At 44.4% G+C, this 17,211-nt stretch overlaps 1 protein-coding gene across 1 annotated transcript in view; it reads right to left on the bottom strand.

Moving 5' to 3' along the window:
* ptpn13 (protein tyrosine phosphatase non-receptor type 13) overlaps positions 1 to 17,211 on the bottom strand; it is a 117,645-nt gene that overhangs the window by 50,728 nt on the left and 49,706 nt on the right. Inside the window, exons 8-9 of the mRNA XM_038989535.1 lie at positions 2,760 to 2,852; positions 1,580 to 1,661 (exon numbers count right to left, since the gene is read on the bottom strand). Of these exons, the coding sequence (XP_038845463.1) occupies positions 1,580 to 1,661; positions 2,760 to 2,852 (175 nt within the window). The remainder of the gene's footprint in view (positions 1 to 1,579; positions 1,662 to 2,759; positions 2,853 to 17,211) is intronic.

Raw genomic sequence — 17,211 nt, 5'->3', positions numbered from 1 at the left:
TTTTCCCAGGCTTGTGCAAAGTGAGCGGTGTGAGAATAGCTTTACTCAGAGATACATACATTTAGTTGAACATTAACAGGTGTCTATCCTGGGCCACGGAATATACACTACATGACCAGGAGTATGCGGACACCTGCTCGTCAAACATCTCATTCCAAAATCATGGGCATTAATATGGAGTTGGTCCCCCTTTGCAGCTGTAACAGCCTCCAGTCTTCTGGGAAGGCTTCCCACAAGATGTTGGAACATTGCTGCGGGGACTTGCTTCCTGTCAGCCACAAGAGCATTAGTGAGGTCAGGCACTGATGTTGGGTGATTAGGCCTGGCACGCAGTCGGCGTTCCAATTCATCCCAAAGGTGTTCGATGGGGTTGAGGTCAGGGCTCTGTGCAGGCCAGTCAAGTTCTTCCACACCGATCGACAAACCATTTCTGTATGGACCTAGCTTTGTGCACAGGGCATTGTCATACTGAAAACAGGAAAGGGCCTTACCCAAAACAGTTGCCACAGTTGGAAGCACAGAATTGTCTACAATGTCATTGTATGCTGTAGCATTAAGATTTTCCTTCACTGGAACTAAGGGGCCCGAATCACGAAAAACAGCCCCACACCATTATTCCTCCTCCACCAAACTTTACAGTTGGCACTATGCATTGGGGCAGGTAGCGTTCTCCTGGCATCAACCGAACCCTGATTCCTCCATCAGACTGCCAGATGGTGAAGCGTGATTCATCACTCCAGCCAACGCTTGAAATTGCGCATGGTGATCTTAGGCTTGTGTGCAGCTGCTCGGCCATGGGAACCCATTTCATGAAGCTCCCGACAAACAGTTATTGTGCTGACGTTGCTTCCAGAGGCAGTTTGGAACACAGTAGTGAGTGTTGGAACCGAGGACAGACGATTTTAATGCGCTACTCGCTTCAGCACTCGGCGGTCACTTTCTGGGAGCTTGTGTGGCCTACCACTTCACGGCTGAGCCGTTGTTGCTCCTAGATGTTTCTACTTCACAATAACAGCACTTACAGTTGCCCAGAAATTTGATGAACTGACTTGTTGGAAAGGTGGCATCCTATGACGGTGCCACGTTGAAAGTCACTGAGCTCTTCAGTAAGGCCATTCTACTGCCAATGTTTTGTCTATGAAGGTTGCATGGCTGTGTGCTCGATTTTATACGCCTGTCAGCAACAGGTGTGGCTGAAATAGACATATCCACTCATTTGAAGGGGTGTCCACATACTGCTGGATATATAATCTAAATGCTAGAGAGCAGGGTGTGCACACACACAAACACACATTTCTATAGCAGGACTCAGACATTTGACTGGACACTAGGAATGCGAGACGGGAGAGAGCACACTCAGGTGAAGGGTTGTTTTCATTAGAGCACAACGTATTTTTTTTTAAACATTGTGTAAAGAAAAAACCCGAAAAAGGAGCCTTTGCTATTGGACAAGTTCAGATGGTACCTCCCTGTTTCCGACTGTTTTCTTCCATTGCGTATCCTAATGAACAAAGCCCAGGTGAATCTTCTGGGAACGGACATACCTGCATCTCAGGTGTAATTCTTAACAGGGACGTACCTGTGTCTGGTGTGAGACATGCCGTGATGGTCTGAGAGAGCCAACTGGGAGCTGTAACGTCTCACTTCCTCTGGTTTCTTAACTGAAACAGAAGAAATCAAATATATCAAGTTACATCACATGATCAACAGCACGCGCCAACGGGCAGCAGGCTCCGAGGGGCAGCAGGCTCCGAGGGGCAGCAGGCTCCGAGGGGCGTTGGTCGAGTAGGGACGGTGAAAGTGGAACAGACGAATCAGAAGTATCACACATTCATAGAACTAGGCAACGGTTAACAGCAGCTTTGTGTGTCAGTGAGGTTGCTGGGAGTGCAGTTAAGCTGTATATAATTTCCTTTCCAAGATGAGGGGGACGTGAAGTGGATAGCAGTGGTGTAAAATACAGAAGTAAAAAATACTTGAAAGTACTACTTATGTCATTTTTTGGGGGGTATCTGTATTTTAATTTATATTTTTGACAACATTTACTTCACTACATTCCTAAAGAAAATGATGTACTTTTTCTTACCATACATTTTCTCTGACATCCAAAAGTACTTCTTACATTTTAAATGCTTAGCAGGACAGAAAATGGTCCAATTCACGCACTTATCAAGAGAACACCCCTGGTCATCCCTACTGCCTCTGATCTGGCGGACTCACTAAACAGAGAACACCCCTGGTCATCCCTACTACCTCTGATCTGGCAACTCTCTAAACACAAATGCTTTGTTTGTAAATTATGTTGGAGTGTGCCCGTGGCTATCTGTAAATTTAAAAACACAAACAATTGTATCTGGTATCTGGTATCAATTGTATCTGGTTTCTTTAATATAAGGAATTTGAAATAATTTACTTTAAATTTAAAATTTTTGCAATTACATTTCATTTTGATACTTAAGTCTATTTAAAACCAAATACTTTTAGACTTTTACTGAATTAGTATTTTACTGGGTGACTTTCACTTGAGTAATTTCCTATTAAAAAGGTATCTTTACTTTCACTCAAGTATGACAATTGGGTACTTTTTCCACCACTGGTGGATAGTCAGCTGTGGCTTTAAGATACATGACTCATAACGAATCTACATTCAGTGACACATTTTCCTCTTTCGCTGTGGAATTTGAAACACCTTGTGTGTAATGAACATGCAGTGTTTGTATTTTAAAGTTTAAAAAGGACTGGCTTGAATGATATTCTACCTTGTCTGTAGTCAGTGTCGGAGGATGCTACAGAGGGGCTCTCGCTGGACGAGCTGTAGTCACTGTGGTACCTCCGATGGGAGTGGAGAGGATCTGAAAGATAGACATATTAAAATCAGAGTTATTATATTGGATCTCTATGCTCTGAAAGACAGACATTTACTCAGACAGTAGAGAAGCTGCAGTGTGTCAAATAGACAGTGTATAAGACATTAGGAACAACTGCTCTTTCCATGAGACTGACCAGGTGAAAGCTATGATCCCTTATTGATGGCACCTGTTAAATCCACTTCAAAATCAGTGTAGATGAAGAGACAGGTTAAAGAAGGATTTTTAAACCTTGAGACAATTGAGACATGGATTGTGTATGTGTGCCATTCAGAGGGTGAATGGGCAAGACAAAAGATTTAATGGGGCAAGCCAAAAGTGCCTTTGAACGGGGTATGGTAGTAGGTGCCAGGCGCACCAGTTTGAGTGTGTCAAGAACTGCAAAGCTGCTGGGTTTTTCATGCTCAACAGTTTTCAGTGTATCAAGAATGGTCCACCACCCAAAGGACATCCAGCCAATTTGACACAACTGTGGGAAGCACTGGAGTCAATTTGCTTCCCGATAGAACGCTTTCGAGAACTTGTAGAGTCCATGCCCTGACGAATTAAGGCTGTTTTGAAAGCAAAAATAGGGTGCAACTCAATATTAGGGAGGTGTTCCTAATGCTTTGTACACTCAGTGAATTTTCATGACAGAACAGCCACTGCATCATAGTCACGTTTTGCTTTCACAGCTCCAACACATCCGTAGACACAGCATCACTCTGAGTTATGGCTATAAAATCATGCAAAGTAGGTTTTTCATTTTGACACAGAAAAACTAGTGAGCCAAGATGCCATATTTCATGTCCCGACCAAATACATTTAAATAAATTTGTTTTAAGAGGATTTGACTGATTAGCAGTGAAGACGTTCTAACTCAGGGGAAATGGAGTCTACACGTGGTGGTGAGACTGAGGCAGTGTCACAAATGCCACCCTATTCCCTATATGGGCTCTGGTTAAAAGTAGTACACTATATAGGGACTAGGGTTCCATCTGGGACACAGCCTGAGAACTCTGAGCAGCGGTTCCTTTCCAACTGCTGGGGGAATTTGATTCTCCAAAATAGTTTGTGAACAAACACATTAAACCTGTTGGAGACAACAGTAAGAAAACAAATAACTCATACCAGGAAAGTAAACAAACATGGAAAGATGTCATGAAAAGTCCCTATAAATCAGATAGAAAATATCATATTTAATAGGTGAAGCCAGCTAGCTTGACGCTGCAAAGCGTTGTGAACATTCCTCTAGTCTTAACAGCCTCGGGCAGGGAAAGAGGCAGGGCTGTGTGAGGAGCGCTGACTAGATGGAATAGCAGCAGGGCTGGCTTTGTGACAGGCGAGCTGACAAAATGGATTAAAGACAGGCAGGCCTGTGTGACAGGATAGCTGACTAGATGGATTAGAGGCAGGGTTGGCTGGCTGTGTGAGAGAGATCTGACTAGATGGATTAGAGGCAGGGTTGGCTGGCTGTGTGACAGGATAGCTGACTAGATGGATTAGAGGCAGGGTTGGCTGGCTGTGTGAGAGAGATCTGACTAGATGGATTAGAGACAGGGTTGGCTGGCTGTGTGAGAGGAGATCTGAATAGATGGATTAGAAGCAGGGTTGGCTGGCTGTGTGAGAGATCTGAATAGATGGATTAGAGGCAGGGTTGGCTAGCTGAGTGAGAGATCTGACGAGATGGATTAGAGGCAGGGTTGGCTAGCTGAGTGAGAGATCTGACGAAATGGATTAGAGACAGGGTTGGCTAGCTGAGAGAGAACTGACTAGATGGATTAGAGGCAGGGTTGACTGGCTGTGTGAGAGATCTGACTAGATGGATTAGAGGCAGGGTTGGCTGGCTGTGTGAGAGGAGATCTGACTAGACTCCATGGGTGAGTCCGAACTCTTCAATGAGACAATGCTAAAAGATCAATCCATTGGTGAGTCAGTGCCATATTTTCCATTTGTGCCGAAATCAAAATGAAAGAAAAGTGATCTGGAAAATTCATCAGGCTACGGGTGTAAGAGGGTTTCTGTGGTGTCTTTACTTTATTACTGAACGTTAATGTCTTCGTCGCTTATCAATGCACAACCACACGTTTAAAATGCATTCTGTCATTCCAAAATGCGGACTGTGATATATTTGAACGTTACTATTTTATAAAAACACAAATAAACATTTGATTAATAAAATATGTAACCTCCGAGTGGTACACTACAAAAGCAGGTTCAATGAGTTAGCCATCTAACTTTGAATAAAGAACCAGAAATCACCATTAGCTTTCTTAAATCAATCAGAAAAACAAACTTAGATGTGTTTTTGGTTGAGTCAATTAGACCACGCACAACTCAAGCGTATCCTTAGAAAAAAGGATACGCTTGAATATTTAGGTAAGTTAGCTAGCTAACTCATTGAACCTGCTTTGTAGTATACCTCTCTGTGGTAAAACCCATGACATCAGTCCAACATACCTTCAAGTGTTTACAAAACCAGAAAGTCCTGCTCACTCCATGCTACTGCACATATTTAAAAACAACATTCTTCAGAGATTTCTCATGTGGGCTTGGGGTTAAAAAACACTTGTCAGTACAGTAGGTTTCTGGCCTATTTGGTGTCTTATGTAAACAATGAGCTGAGCAGAGCAGAATGGTAAGACACTTAAAGCAACAGGGATATCGATGCTGAGCGAGTAGGCCACGATCGACCGGTTCACCTATTGACAAAAAAATAGTTCCTCAGATCCTTCCACTGCGACTCCAGATCTCAGAGAATAAAGTGGATTCACACTGACCCTGACTTACGTCTGTCCCATTGGGAATAAAGATGATAAAGTAAGTAAGTAAAAGTAGTAAATAAATCTGACATTGGCTTTGAAGACCTTACTAAATGCTACAGGGCGGGGTCAAGTGGTTATGGTTTTTTGTAGGCCTACAGCCAATCAAATGATTCAAGGGACATCTTTCATGGATAATTGTAAGCTAAATATATTTTCATCATGTGCGCGCGTACATACATTTCCGACAGCAAAGGTATGTCAAATGGAGATTCTGTCATTCTGCCCACCAGCAGCAGCTCTGAGGCAAAAGCCTCGTGAGTGACGCACTGACTGAGCCAAATGACTCATGAGACAGTGGAAACGTACAATCAAAAGATGTGTGTGTGTGAGTGTGAGAGAGAGAGGGAGAGAGAGAGGCTGGTTTAGTCTACAATAGTACCAACATGTCTGACCCCATCCTGTTAACACACGTCTACAACAGTACCAACATGTCTGATCCCATCCTGTTAACACATGTCTACAACAGTACCAACATGTCTGACCCTGTTTAACACACGTCTACAACAGTACCAACATGTCTGATCCTGTTAACACATGTCTACAACAGTACCAACATGTCTGACCCTGTTTAACACACGTCTACAACAGTACCAACATGTCTGATCCTGTTAACACACGTCTACAACAGTACCAACATGTCTGACCCTGTTTAACACACGTCTACAACAGTACCAACATGTCTGACCCTGTTAACACACGTCTACAACAGTACCAACATGTCTGATCCTGTTAACACACGTCTACAACAGTACCAACATGTCTGATCCTGTTAACACACGTCTACAACAGTACCAACATGTCTGATCCTGTTAACACACGTCTACAACAGTACCAACATGTCTGATCCTGTTAACACACGTCTACAACAGTACCAACATGTCTGATCCCATCCTGTTAACACACGTCTACAACAGTACCAACATGTCTGATCCCATCCTGTTTAACATGACTTCTCTTTATTTCCGGTCCTCCTTCCGGCCCCGTTGTTCCACCAACCCTGATAAGGTTCAGTGCCGTGACCACTCTCTGAACGGTTGTGGTACTGAAGAGGGAAGGGGATCATTAGTAGTCTCCGTCACGTTGATGAAGAGATAAGTTGTTGTATCATACAGACTCAGTCTAACGCAGGTTGTGAAGGTGCCGTCCGTCCGTCTAAATACACCGGTGTATATATGTTTTTGTTATTTTAAAATCATTCACTATGACCTTTGCCGTCCGACATGCACGTTCAGTTCAGACTCTATTCACTCTTCACCCGGTTGACCTCCCATTCAGCTGACTTTCCTAGTCAAAACTAGAGCAAAACGTGCATTTACTTGTCTGATCTCAGCTATCTGTCTTGATACGTCTGTGTGGTAATATAGCCCAGCCGGGGTAATACAGCCCAGCCGGGGTAATACAGCCCAGCCGGGGTAATACAGCCCAGCCGGGGTAATACAGCCCAGCCGGGGTAATACAGCCCAGCCGGGGAAATACAGCCCAGCCGGGGAAATACATCCCAGCCGGGGAAATACATCCCAGCCGGGGAAATACATCCCAGCCGGGGTAATACATCCCAGCCGGGGTAATACATCCCAGCCGGGGAAATACATCCCAGCCGGGGAAATACAGCCCAGCCGGGGTAATACAGCCCAGCCGGGGTAATACAGCCCAGCCGGGGTAATACAGCCCAGACGGGGTAATACAGCCCAGACGGGGTAATACAGCCCAGCCGGGGTAATACAGCCCAGCCGGGGTAATACAGCCCAGCCGGGGTAATATAGCCCAGCCGGGGTAATATAGCCCAGCCGGGGTAATATATCCCAGCCGGGGTAATATATCCCAGCCGGGGTAATATAGCCCAGCGGTATCTAACTATAAAGAAGAGAGGGTGTGGACAGTGGTTTAAAGGGATGGCCTCCTGATAATGAATTTCGAATGGGAGCTCTATTACTTTTAACCAACCATTAACCTTTAATTTAATTCAGACAACAAACAAAAAAAGAGTCATTAAATCAATCTGTTTTCACCATTAGACTAACAGCTCTGCTGAGAGAGAGCGAGAGGAGCAGACCAGCAGTAAAGGTGACATGATTCTTCATGCAGTCAGAGTAGCCAGAAAGACTCCCAGAGGACAAGACACACATCTGTATTCTACACAGGTGCTTCCTGCTGCCTCCACTCACACAGTCTGCTGTCAACAAATCAAAAAAGAGCCACCGACTCCTCTCTGGGAGAGAAACGGTAACGTGGTAAGGCCATCCAGCCCTGTACTGCCTTAGGCATCGTCACACAGGCTGTGGGAGGGTGGCAGTCAAGGCCAAGACACAGAGGATAAAGAGCCGAGGAGGGCCAGGCTCAAACACACAGACACACCCCCAGCTAATCTGGAATGAACATCTCAGCACATTCCCCACGCCAACACACTCCGCAGAGGGAAGGGAGGAAGGAGAACAGGGCAGAGTGGGAAAGAGAGAGACTGTGTGTGTGTGTGTGTGTGTGTGTGTGTGTGTGTGTGTGTGTGTGTGTGTGGGAAGATGAATAGTTTACTTTGAAGATCTAATCCTCCCAGTGAATCATTTGATAATTGATTCATACATTTTTTGTCTTTCTATTTTATAACTGTTTGGATTTTCTGCTTCCAAGGCAATAATCACCAACACACACACTAGCAGAGAGAGAAGGAAAGGCCTCACTATGTTTATCTGAGTCACACTAGGGGAAAGTGAAGGAAAGGCCCCACTATGTTTATCTGAGTCGCACACTAGGGGAGAGAGAAGGAAAGGCCCCACTATGTTAATCTGAGTCGCACACTAGGGGAGAGAGAAGGAAAGGCCCCACTATGTTAATCTGAGTCGCACACTAGGGGAGAGAGAAGGAAAGGCCCCACTATGTTAATCTGAGTCGCACACTAGGGGAGAGAGAAGGAAAGGCCCCACTATGTTAATCTGAGTCACACACTAGGGGAGAGAGAAGGCCCCACTATGTTTATCTAAGTCACACACTAGGGGAGAGAGAAGGAAAGGCCCCACTATGTTTATCTAAGTCACACACTAGGGGAGAGAGAAGGAAAGGCCCCACTATGTTTATCTAAGTCACACACTAGGGGAGAGAGAAGGAAAGGCCCCACTATGTTTATCTAAGTCACACACTAGGGGAGAGAGAAGGAAAGGCCCCACTATGTTAATCTGAGTCGCACACTAGGGGAGAGAGAAGGAAAGGCCCCACTATGTTTATCTAAGTCACACACTAGGGGAGAGAAGGAAAGGCCCCACTATGTTTATCTAAGTCACACACTAGGGGAGAGAGAAGGAAAGGCCCCACTATGTTAATCTGAGTCACACACTAGGGGAGAGAGAAGGAAAGGCCCCACTATGTTAATCTGAGTCACACACTAGGGGAGAGAGAAGGAAAGGCCCCACTATGTTAATCTGAGTCGCACACTAGGGGAGAGAGAAGGAAAGGCCCCACTATGTTAATCTGAGTCGCACACTTGGGGAGAGAGAAGGAAAGGCCGCACTATGTTAATCTGAGTCGCACACTAGGGGAGAGAGAAGGAAAGGCCCCACTATGTTAATCTAAGTCACACACTAGGGGAGAGAGAAGGAAAGGCCCCACTATGTTAATCTGAGTCGCACACTAGGGGAGAGAGAAGGAAAGGCCCCACTATGTTAATCTGAGTCGCACACTAGGGGAGAGAGAAGGAAAGGCCCCACTATGTTTATCTAAGTCGCACACTAGGGGAGAGAGAAGGAAAGGCCCCACTATGTTAATCTGAGTCGCACACTAGGGGAGAGAGAAGGAAAGGCCCCACTATGTTTATCTAAGTCACACACTAGGGGAGAGAGAAGGAAAGGCCCCACTATGTTTATCTAAGTCACACACTAGGGGAGAGAGAAGGAAAGGCCCCACTATGTTAATCTGAGTCACACTAGGGAAGAGACACTAGGGAAATTCCACTCCAATTTGTGGCATAAATTTTATAGCCACAAAAAGTTTCCACAGTGTTTCCATCAGAGTAGTAGTGATTTAAATATACGGTATGACTTTATTCATTATAACTGGTTGTTTTTCCTCTCAGCCTTGTCAATCAACATTCTGAACACTCTTAGAGCCTCTTCACACGAACTACACCTTTCCTAAAAATACCGTCTGCTAAACATATTACTCAAATGTAAACTAGCGGACTTGCTACGTCTCAACCAGTACCTCCAGAGGTAGCGCTCGATACCCACGCTGATAGTTGCCCCCCCCACCCCCGAAGCACGGCAGTCTAAACAGAATTGTCTCATTAAGCCAACATTGCTACAGACTAAATGGTAATAGTAGAGCCATGTTTTTGAAACAGCTGAATGTATAGACTTGTTTTATTGTGTTTTTACCTGAAATTGCAGTAACAGCCTGTTGCATTCTGAAATTGTCGCAGTAGCATCTGGTTGCACTGAGCCACGTAAAACTAAGGAAGCAAAAGTGGTGGTCGGGGGGGGGGGGGGGTTGTTTTCCTGGGGAGAGTTGAGGTAGTAGGCTGCCCTAACCAACTGCGGTTGTAGCGTATAATGTAGTAATACATCTGCTGTAAATGTAAAAAAAAATATATATATTTAAGGTTTTATATGGGCAATGATGGAACCAGATTACTTTTCTAAATCTGATCATACGGTTTATAAATAAAAAAAACTCCTGGCCCTAGGAACAATGAAAACAAACCCTTTACACAGACAAAGAGACAACAACTGCGATTGGACAAAAACTAAAACAGGGCTGGACTGGCTGTATGCAGGGTTGCATCCTGAAGGCCTTTGCATCTGTAATTTAAAAGAATACTCACAGTATTTCATCACCATTGTGTTGATTGATTCATTCCAGTCAATCATCTTGGATTAAAAAGGCGTAGGTAGCCTAACCACCTGAAGTTTGAATATAAACCAAATTTGATGACATTCACATTTTCTCAGAACACAAATAAAATGTGTCTAATTTAGGTTATAAATACATAGCTTTCCCCTGGACCAGATGGGATCAGATTCTGCTCTAGGCTACCTGCAGCTGTGGTTGTCAGAGGCTGCTCTAGGCTACCTGCAGCTGTGTTTGTCATCAGTAGGCTGCTCTAGGCTACCTGCAGCTGTGTTTGTCATCAGTAGGCTGCTCTAGGCTACCTGCAGCTGTGGTTGACATCAGTATGGTGCTCTAGGCTACCTGCAGCTGTGGTTGACATCAGTAGGCTGCTCTAGGCTACCTGCAGCTGTGGTTGTCATCAGTAGGCTGCTCTAGGCTACCTGCAGCTGTGGTTGACATCAGTAGGCTGCTCTAGGCTACCTGCAGCTGTGTTTGTCATCAGTAGGCTGCTCTAGGCTACCTGCAGCTGTGTTTGTCATCAGTAGGCTGCTCTAGGCTACCTGCAGCTGTGTTTGACATCAGTAGGCTGCTCTAGGCTACCTGCAGCTGTGTTTGACATCAGTATGCTGCTCTAGGCTACCTGCAGCTGTGGTTGACATCAGTAGGCTGCTCTAGGCTACCTGCAGCTGTGGTTGTCATCAGTAGGCTGCTCTAGGCTACCTGCAGCTGTGGTTGTTATCAGTAGGCTGCTCTAGGCTACCTGCAGCTGTGGTTGACATCAGTATGGTGCTCTAGGCTACCTGCAGCTGTGGTTGACATCAGTAGGCTGCTCTAGGCTACCTGCAGCTGTGGTTGACATCAGTATGGTGCTCTAGGCTACCTGCAGCTGTGGTTGTTATCAGTAGGCTGCTCTAGGCTACCTGCAGCTGTGGTTGACATCAGTATGGTGCTCTAGGCTACCTGCAGCTGTGGTTGACATCAGTAGGCTGCTCTAGGCTACCTGCAGCTGTGGTTGACATCAGTATGGTGCTCTAGGCTACCTGCAGCTGTGGTTGACATCAGTAGGCTGCTCTAGGCTACCTGCAGCTGTGGTTGACATCAGTATGGTGCTCTAGGCTACCTGCAGCTGTGGTTGTTATCAGTAGGCTACCTGCAGCTGTGGCAAATCACGAGGCATTTCATTAAAATACTTTTTTAAAATGGTGGTGGTATGGGCTTCCATATAAAATAGCTAATCACAGTGAATTCACTTTTACCCACATTCAGTCGCAACTTGCTTTTGCCACAATTGAAGACATGCTATTACCAACTCTGCGCTTTTGTCTTGAAGCCAAAACGTAATGAGTATCCTACAGATGAGAAAATAAACCCTTTAATTGTCTGCACATACATTCTTGTGAATCGTTGCGTCATTCAGTAATGTACTACGGTTTAGAAGCAAAGTTCTAAACCCCCCCCCCCCCCCCGATGACTTCTTGCTGTCCTGCTGACCCTGCTGGTCTCTTAAGAGACGTTCGAACGGGTTCAAGTCCGGGCTCTGGCTGGGCCACTAAAGGATATTCAGAGACTAGTCCCGAAGCCACTCCTGCATTGTCTTGGCTGTGTGCCTAGGGTCTTCCTGACAGAAGGTGAACCTTCACCCCAGTCTGAGGTCCCGATTGCTCTAGAGCAGGTTTTCATCAAGGATCTCTGTACCTTTCTCCGTTCATCTTTTCCTTGATCCTGACTAGTCTCCCAGTCCCTGCTGCAGAAAAACCTTCCCACAGCATGATGCTGCCACAACCATTCTTCACTGTAGGGATGGTGCCAGGTTTCCTTCAGACGTGATGCTTGGCATTCAGGCCAAAGAGTTCAATCTTGGTTTCATCAGACCAGAGAATCTTGTTTCTCATGGTCAGAGTCTTTAGGTGCCTTTTGGCAAACTTCAAGCGGGCTGTCATGTGCCTTTTACTGAGGAGCAGCTTCTGTCTGGCCACTACCATAAAGGCCTGATTGGTGCAGTGCTGCAGAGATGGTTGTCCTTCTGGAAGGCTCTGTCAGAGTGACCATTGGGTTCTTTGTCACCTCCCTGATCAACCTTCTCTCCCAATTGCTCAGTTTAGCCGGGCGGTCAGCTCTAGGAAGAGTCTTGGTAGTTCCAAACTTCATCCATTCTTAAATGGAGGCCACTGTGTTCTTGGGGACCTTCAATGGTGCAGTAATTTTTTGGTGCCATTCCCCAGAACTGTGCCTCGACAAAATCCTGTCTCGAAGCTCTACGGACAATTCCTTCAACCCCATGGCTCAGTTTTTGCTCTGACATGCACTGTCAACTGTGGGACCTTATATAGACAGGTGTGTGCACGCCTTTCCAAATCATGTCCAATCAATTGAATTTACCACAGGTGGACTCCAATCAAGTTGTAGAAACATCGAGGATGATCAATGGAAACAGGATGCACCTGAGCTCAATTTTGAGTCTCATAGCAAAGGGTCTGAATACTCCTCAGATTGCTGAGGATTTTGTATTTTTACTTAATCAATTTTAGAATAAGGCTGTAATGTAACAAAATGTGGAAAAAGTCAAGGGGTCTGAGTACTTTCTAAAGGCACTGTATATTAGAGACATCAGACCTTGTGGAAGCCCAGATAATTTATTTATAAATGTCATCATTGGATGGGGTTCGGTAGTTGGGTTAGCCAAGGGACTCATAGGTCAGCATAGCTGTCCTAAGTTGTAAATATAGAGAAGGGGAGTTGCCCGGTAATGTGCATGTATCTTTAAAATCTTGGAATGTTTTCATTACTGTCCATCATAAATCGGCAAGCGTATGGATTCCTTATTTGGACCATTGGGGGTAGATGATAAAGGCCACACTCCAGATCACAAGGCATTATTGTGAAATATTGGAGTACGGGCATGAGATTTTGATTCCCAGTTATATTGTTTTGCAACTTGGCGCCAAATAGAAATTGTGAGCATTAATAGGACCAAAGCGTAGTTTACATTGTCTAAGGAATATACAGTATCCGTGAATACCACCTCTTCCAGGGCAATAGGAGATACCATATTATATTAACCTCTAATTCCTCCCAAACCCGGATCCGGGAGCACCCCCATCAGTAAAAAAGCTGACTAGCATAGCCTAGCATAGCGTCACAAGTAAATACTAGCATCTAAATATCATTAAATCACAAGTCCAAGACACCAGATGAAAGATACACATCTTGTGAATCCAGCCAACATTTCTGATTTTTAAAATGTTTTACAGGGAAGACACAATATGTAAATCTATTAGCTAACCACGTTAGCAAAAGACACCACTTTTTTTACTCCACCATTTTTTTACTGCATCAGTAGCTATCACAAATTCGACCAAATAAAGATATAAATAGCCACTAACCAAGAAACAACTTCATCAGATGACAGTCTGATAACATATTTATTGTATAGCATATGTTTTGTTAGAAAAATGTGCATATTTCAGGTATAAATCATAGTTTACCATTGCAGCCACCATCACAACTCTCACCAAAGCGACTAGAATAACTACAGAGAGCAACGTGAATTACCTAAATACTCATCATAAAACATTTCTGAAAAATACACAGCGTACAGCAAATGAAATACAAACATCTTGTGAATCCAGCCAATATTTCAGATTTTTTAAGTGTTTTACAGCGAAAACACAATATAGCATTATATTAGCTTACCACAATAGCAAACCACACAACAGCATTGATTCAAGCCAAAAATAGCGATAACGTATAACCCAGCAAAAGATATTAATTTTTTCACTGACCTGCTCAGAATTCTTCAGATGACAGTCCTATAACATCATATTACACAATACATATAGAGTTTGTTCGAAAATGTGCATATTTAGCGGCACAAATCGTGGTTATACAATGAGAAAAGTAGCCAAGCTGCAAAGAAAATGTCAGGAGAAATCTTGGGAAAGGCACCTATTCTAATCGATAACTAATCATAAACTTGACTAAAAAATACAGGTTGGACAGCAAATGAAAGATAAATTAGTTCTTAATGCAATCGCTGTGTTAAATTTTCAAAATTAACGTTACTGCGCATACAGCGTGCGCTAAAGCGAGACCGCACCGAAATTCATGGCGGAATTATTGTTTAACATTTGTCAACATAAATACGAATTAACAGCATAAAGACTTCTTACTATTTGACGAGCTTCCATCAGAATCTTGGGCAAGGTGTCCTTTCTCCAGAACAATCGTCTTTTGGTTGAAAGATGTCCTCTTCTCCTGTAGAAATAGCAGCTAACGCTAGCTATGTGCCGGAAAGGTGTCCAACTCGTGATAGCGCGTCACAAAGAAATTCCAGAAAATCGCAATAAACTGATATAAACTGCTATAAGTCGGTTTAAATTAACTACCTTATGAAGTTAAGACAAAAATCAAATTAAATCAGAGCCGGAGATATAGCACTGCTAAAACGAAAGCTTTTCAGGACGCCATTGTGATGTCCCTCCTGCGCCAGGCGCCCCGTTGAAAAGGTCGGACCTTCCGTTCCACGGGCTTTTATAGTGCCCCAGATGGTGCAATCCACTCCATTCAAATTCTCACCGCTTACTGACATCTAGAGGAAGGCGTATGCAGTGCATGTAGCCCCATAGCTTACATGGGAATTTATAAACTGACCCTAAAACAGAGACCTCGATTTCAGAAATCTCACTCCTTGACAGGAAGTGTGCTGCAGAATGAGTTCTGTTTCACTCAGAGAAATAATTCAAACGGTTTTAGAAACTAGAGAGTGTTTTCTATCCAATAGTAATAATAATATGCATATTGTACGAGCAAGAATTGAGTACGAGGCAGTTTAATTTGGGAACGCATTTTTACAAAGTCGAAATGGCGCCCCCCTATTGACAAGATTAAGGGACCGATCAATGACGAGCACCTCTTCCAGGGCAATAGGAGACACCATATTTCTCTTTACTCAGCCAGGGGGCTGAAGAATCATGTCTAAACCAATTTAGGATGGGGTGAAATGCTAGTGCCTGGAAATACAATTTAAAGTTTGGTACGTGATAGTACTTTTTAAATGTTTTATTCGGGATCGTTAACCTTGCCATATACATGTTGAATCCACACTAGGAATTGTATCCCAATAGCCAAAAGGGGGAACCATGGGAAGCACTGAACTACAGAAATTCTGCCGTGGCAATGTATACATTTTGACAATAGGTATCTGCCGGTTAAAGCAACTGGGATATTATTCCATCTAAAGAGGTCGGATTTACTTCCGGGTTGGAAGCGAGTAGTCGCACTTCGCTCCACAGGCAATATTACATTTCATTACAGTACAACGGTTTGATTTGTTTGATCTGAGCAATTTTTTCTTAGCTAGCTACATAGCTGTCTTTGTATCAAAGATAATTGTGTAGTTTAGAGTAATTATCGAGGTTAGCTAGCCAGCTATTTTCGTCCTTCTAACGTAGTCAACACTGCTAGCTAGCCAGCTAGCCAACTTCTACCGAATAGCAGCACTGTAGAAACTATTACATTACAACAGAACGACTTGATTAGTGTAGTGTTAGCTAGCTACATAGTTGTCTTTGCTGTCTTTGTATCTAAGATAATTGCGTAGTTTAGAGTAATTATCGAGGTTAGCTAGCCAGCTATTTTCGTCCGCCGCGCCACCGTTCTCCTACCTAGTCAACAACTGCTAGCTAGCTAGTCAACTTCTACCGACTAGCAGTACTGTAGAAACTAATACATTACAACGGAACGATTTGATTAGTGTAGTGTTATCTAGATACATAGTTGTCTTTGCTGTCTTTGTATCTAAGATAATTGTGTAGTTTAGAGTAATTATCGAGGTTATCGAGGTTACCTAGCCAGTTATCGAGGTTACCTAGCCAGCTACACTTTCAAACAAAGTCAACAACGCAGCCACTGCTAGCTAGCCTACTTCACCAGCCAGCAGTACTGTATCATTTTAATCATTTTAGTCAATAAGATTTTTGCAACGTAAGCTTAACTTTCTGAACATTCGAGACGTGTAGTCCACTTGTCATTCCAATCTCCTTTGCATTAGCGTAGCCTCTTCTGTAGCCTGTCAACTATGTGTCTGTCTATCCCTGTTCTCTCCTCTCTGTACAGACCATGCAAACGCTTCACACCGCGTGGCCGCTGCCACTCTAACCTGGTGGTCCCAGCGCGCACGACCCACGTGGAGTTCCAGGTCTCCGGCAGCCTCTGGAACTGCCGATCTGCGGCCAACAAGGCAGAGTTCATCTCAGCCTATGCTTCCCTCCAGTCCCTCGACTTCTTGGCACTGGATTACCACAGATAACACTGCTACTCCTACTGCTCTCTCCTCGTCTGCCCACGTGTTCTCGCACACCCCGAGAGCTTCTGGTCAGCGGGGTGGTGGCACTGGGATCCTCATCTCTCCCAAGTGGACATTCTCTCTTTCTCCCCTGACCCATCTGTCTATCGCCTCCTTTGAATTCCATGCTGTCACAGTTACCAGCCCTTTCAAGCTTAACATCCTTATCATTTATCGCCCTCCAGGTTCCCTTGGAGAGTTCATCAATGAGCTTGACGCCTTGATAAGTTCCTTTCCTGAGGATGGCTCACCTCTCACAGTTCTGGGTGACTTTAACCTCCCCACGTCTACCTTTGACTCATTCCTCTCTGCCTCCTTCTTTCCACTCCTCTCCTTATTTATTTGACCTCACCCTCTCACCTTCCCCCCCTACTCACAAGGC

This window comes from Salvelinus namaycush, chromosome 3 (assembly GCF_016432855.1).
Source record: "Salvelinus namaycush isolate Seneca chromosome 3, SaNama_1.0, whole genome shotgun sequence".
NCBI classification, from domain to species: domain Eukaryota; kingdom Metazoa; phylum Chordata; class Actinopteri; order Salmoniformes; family Salmonidae; genus Salvelinus; species Salvelinus namaycush.
The sequence above is the reverse complement of the archived record's forward strand: the minus strand, read 5'-3'. Positions and strand labels throughout refer to the sequence as shown.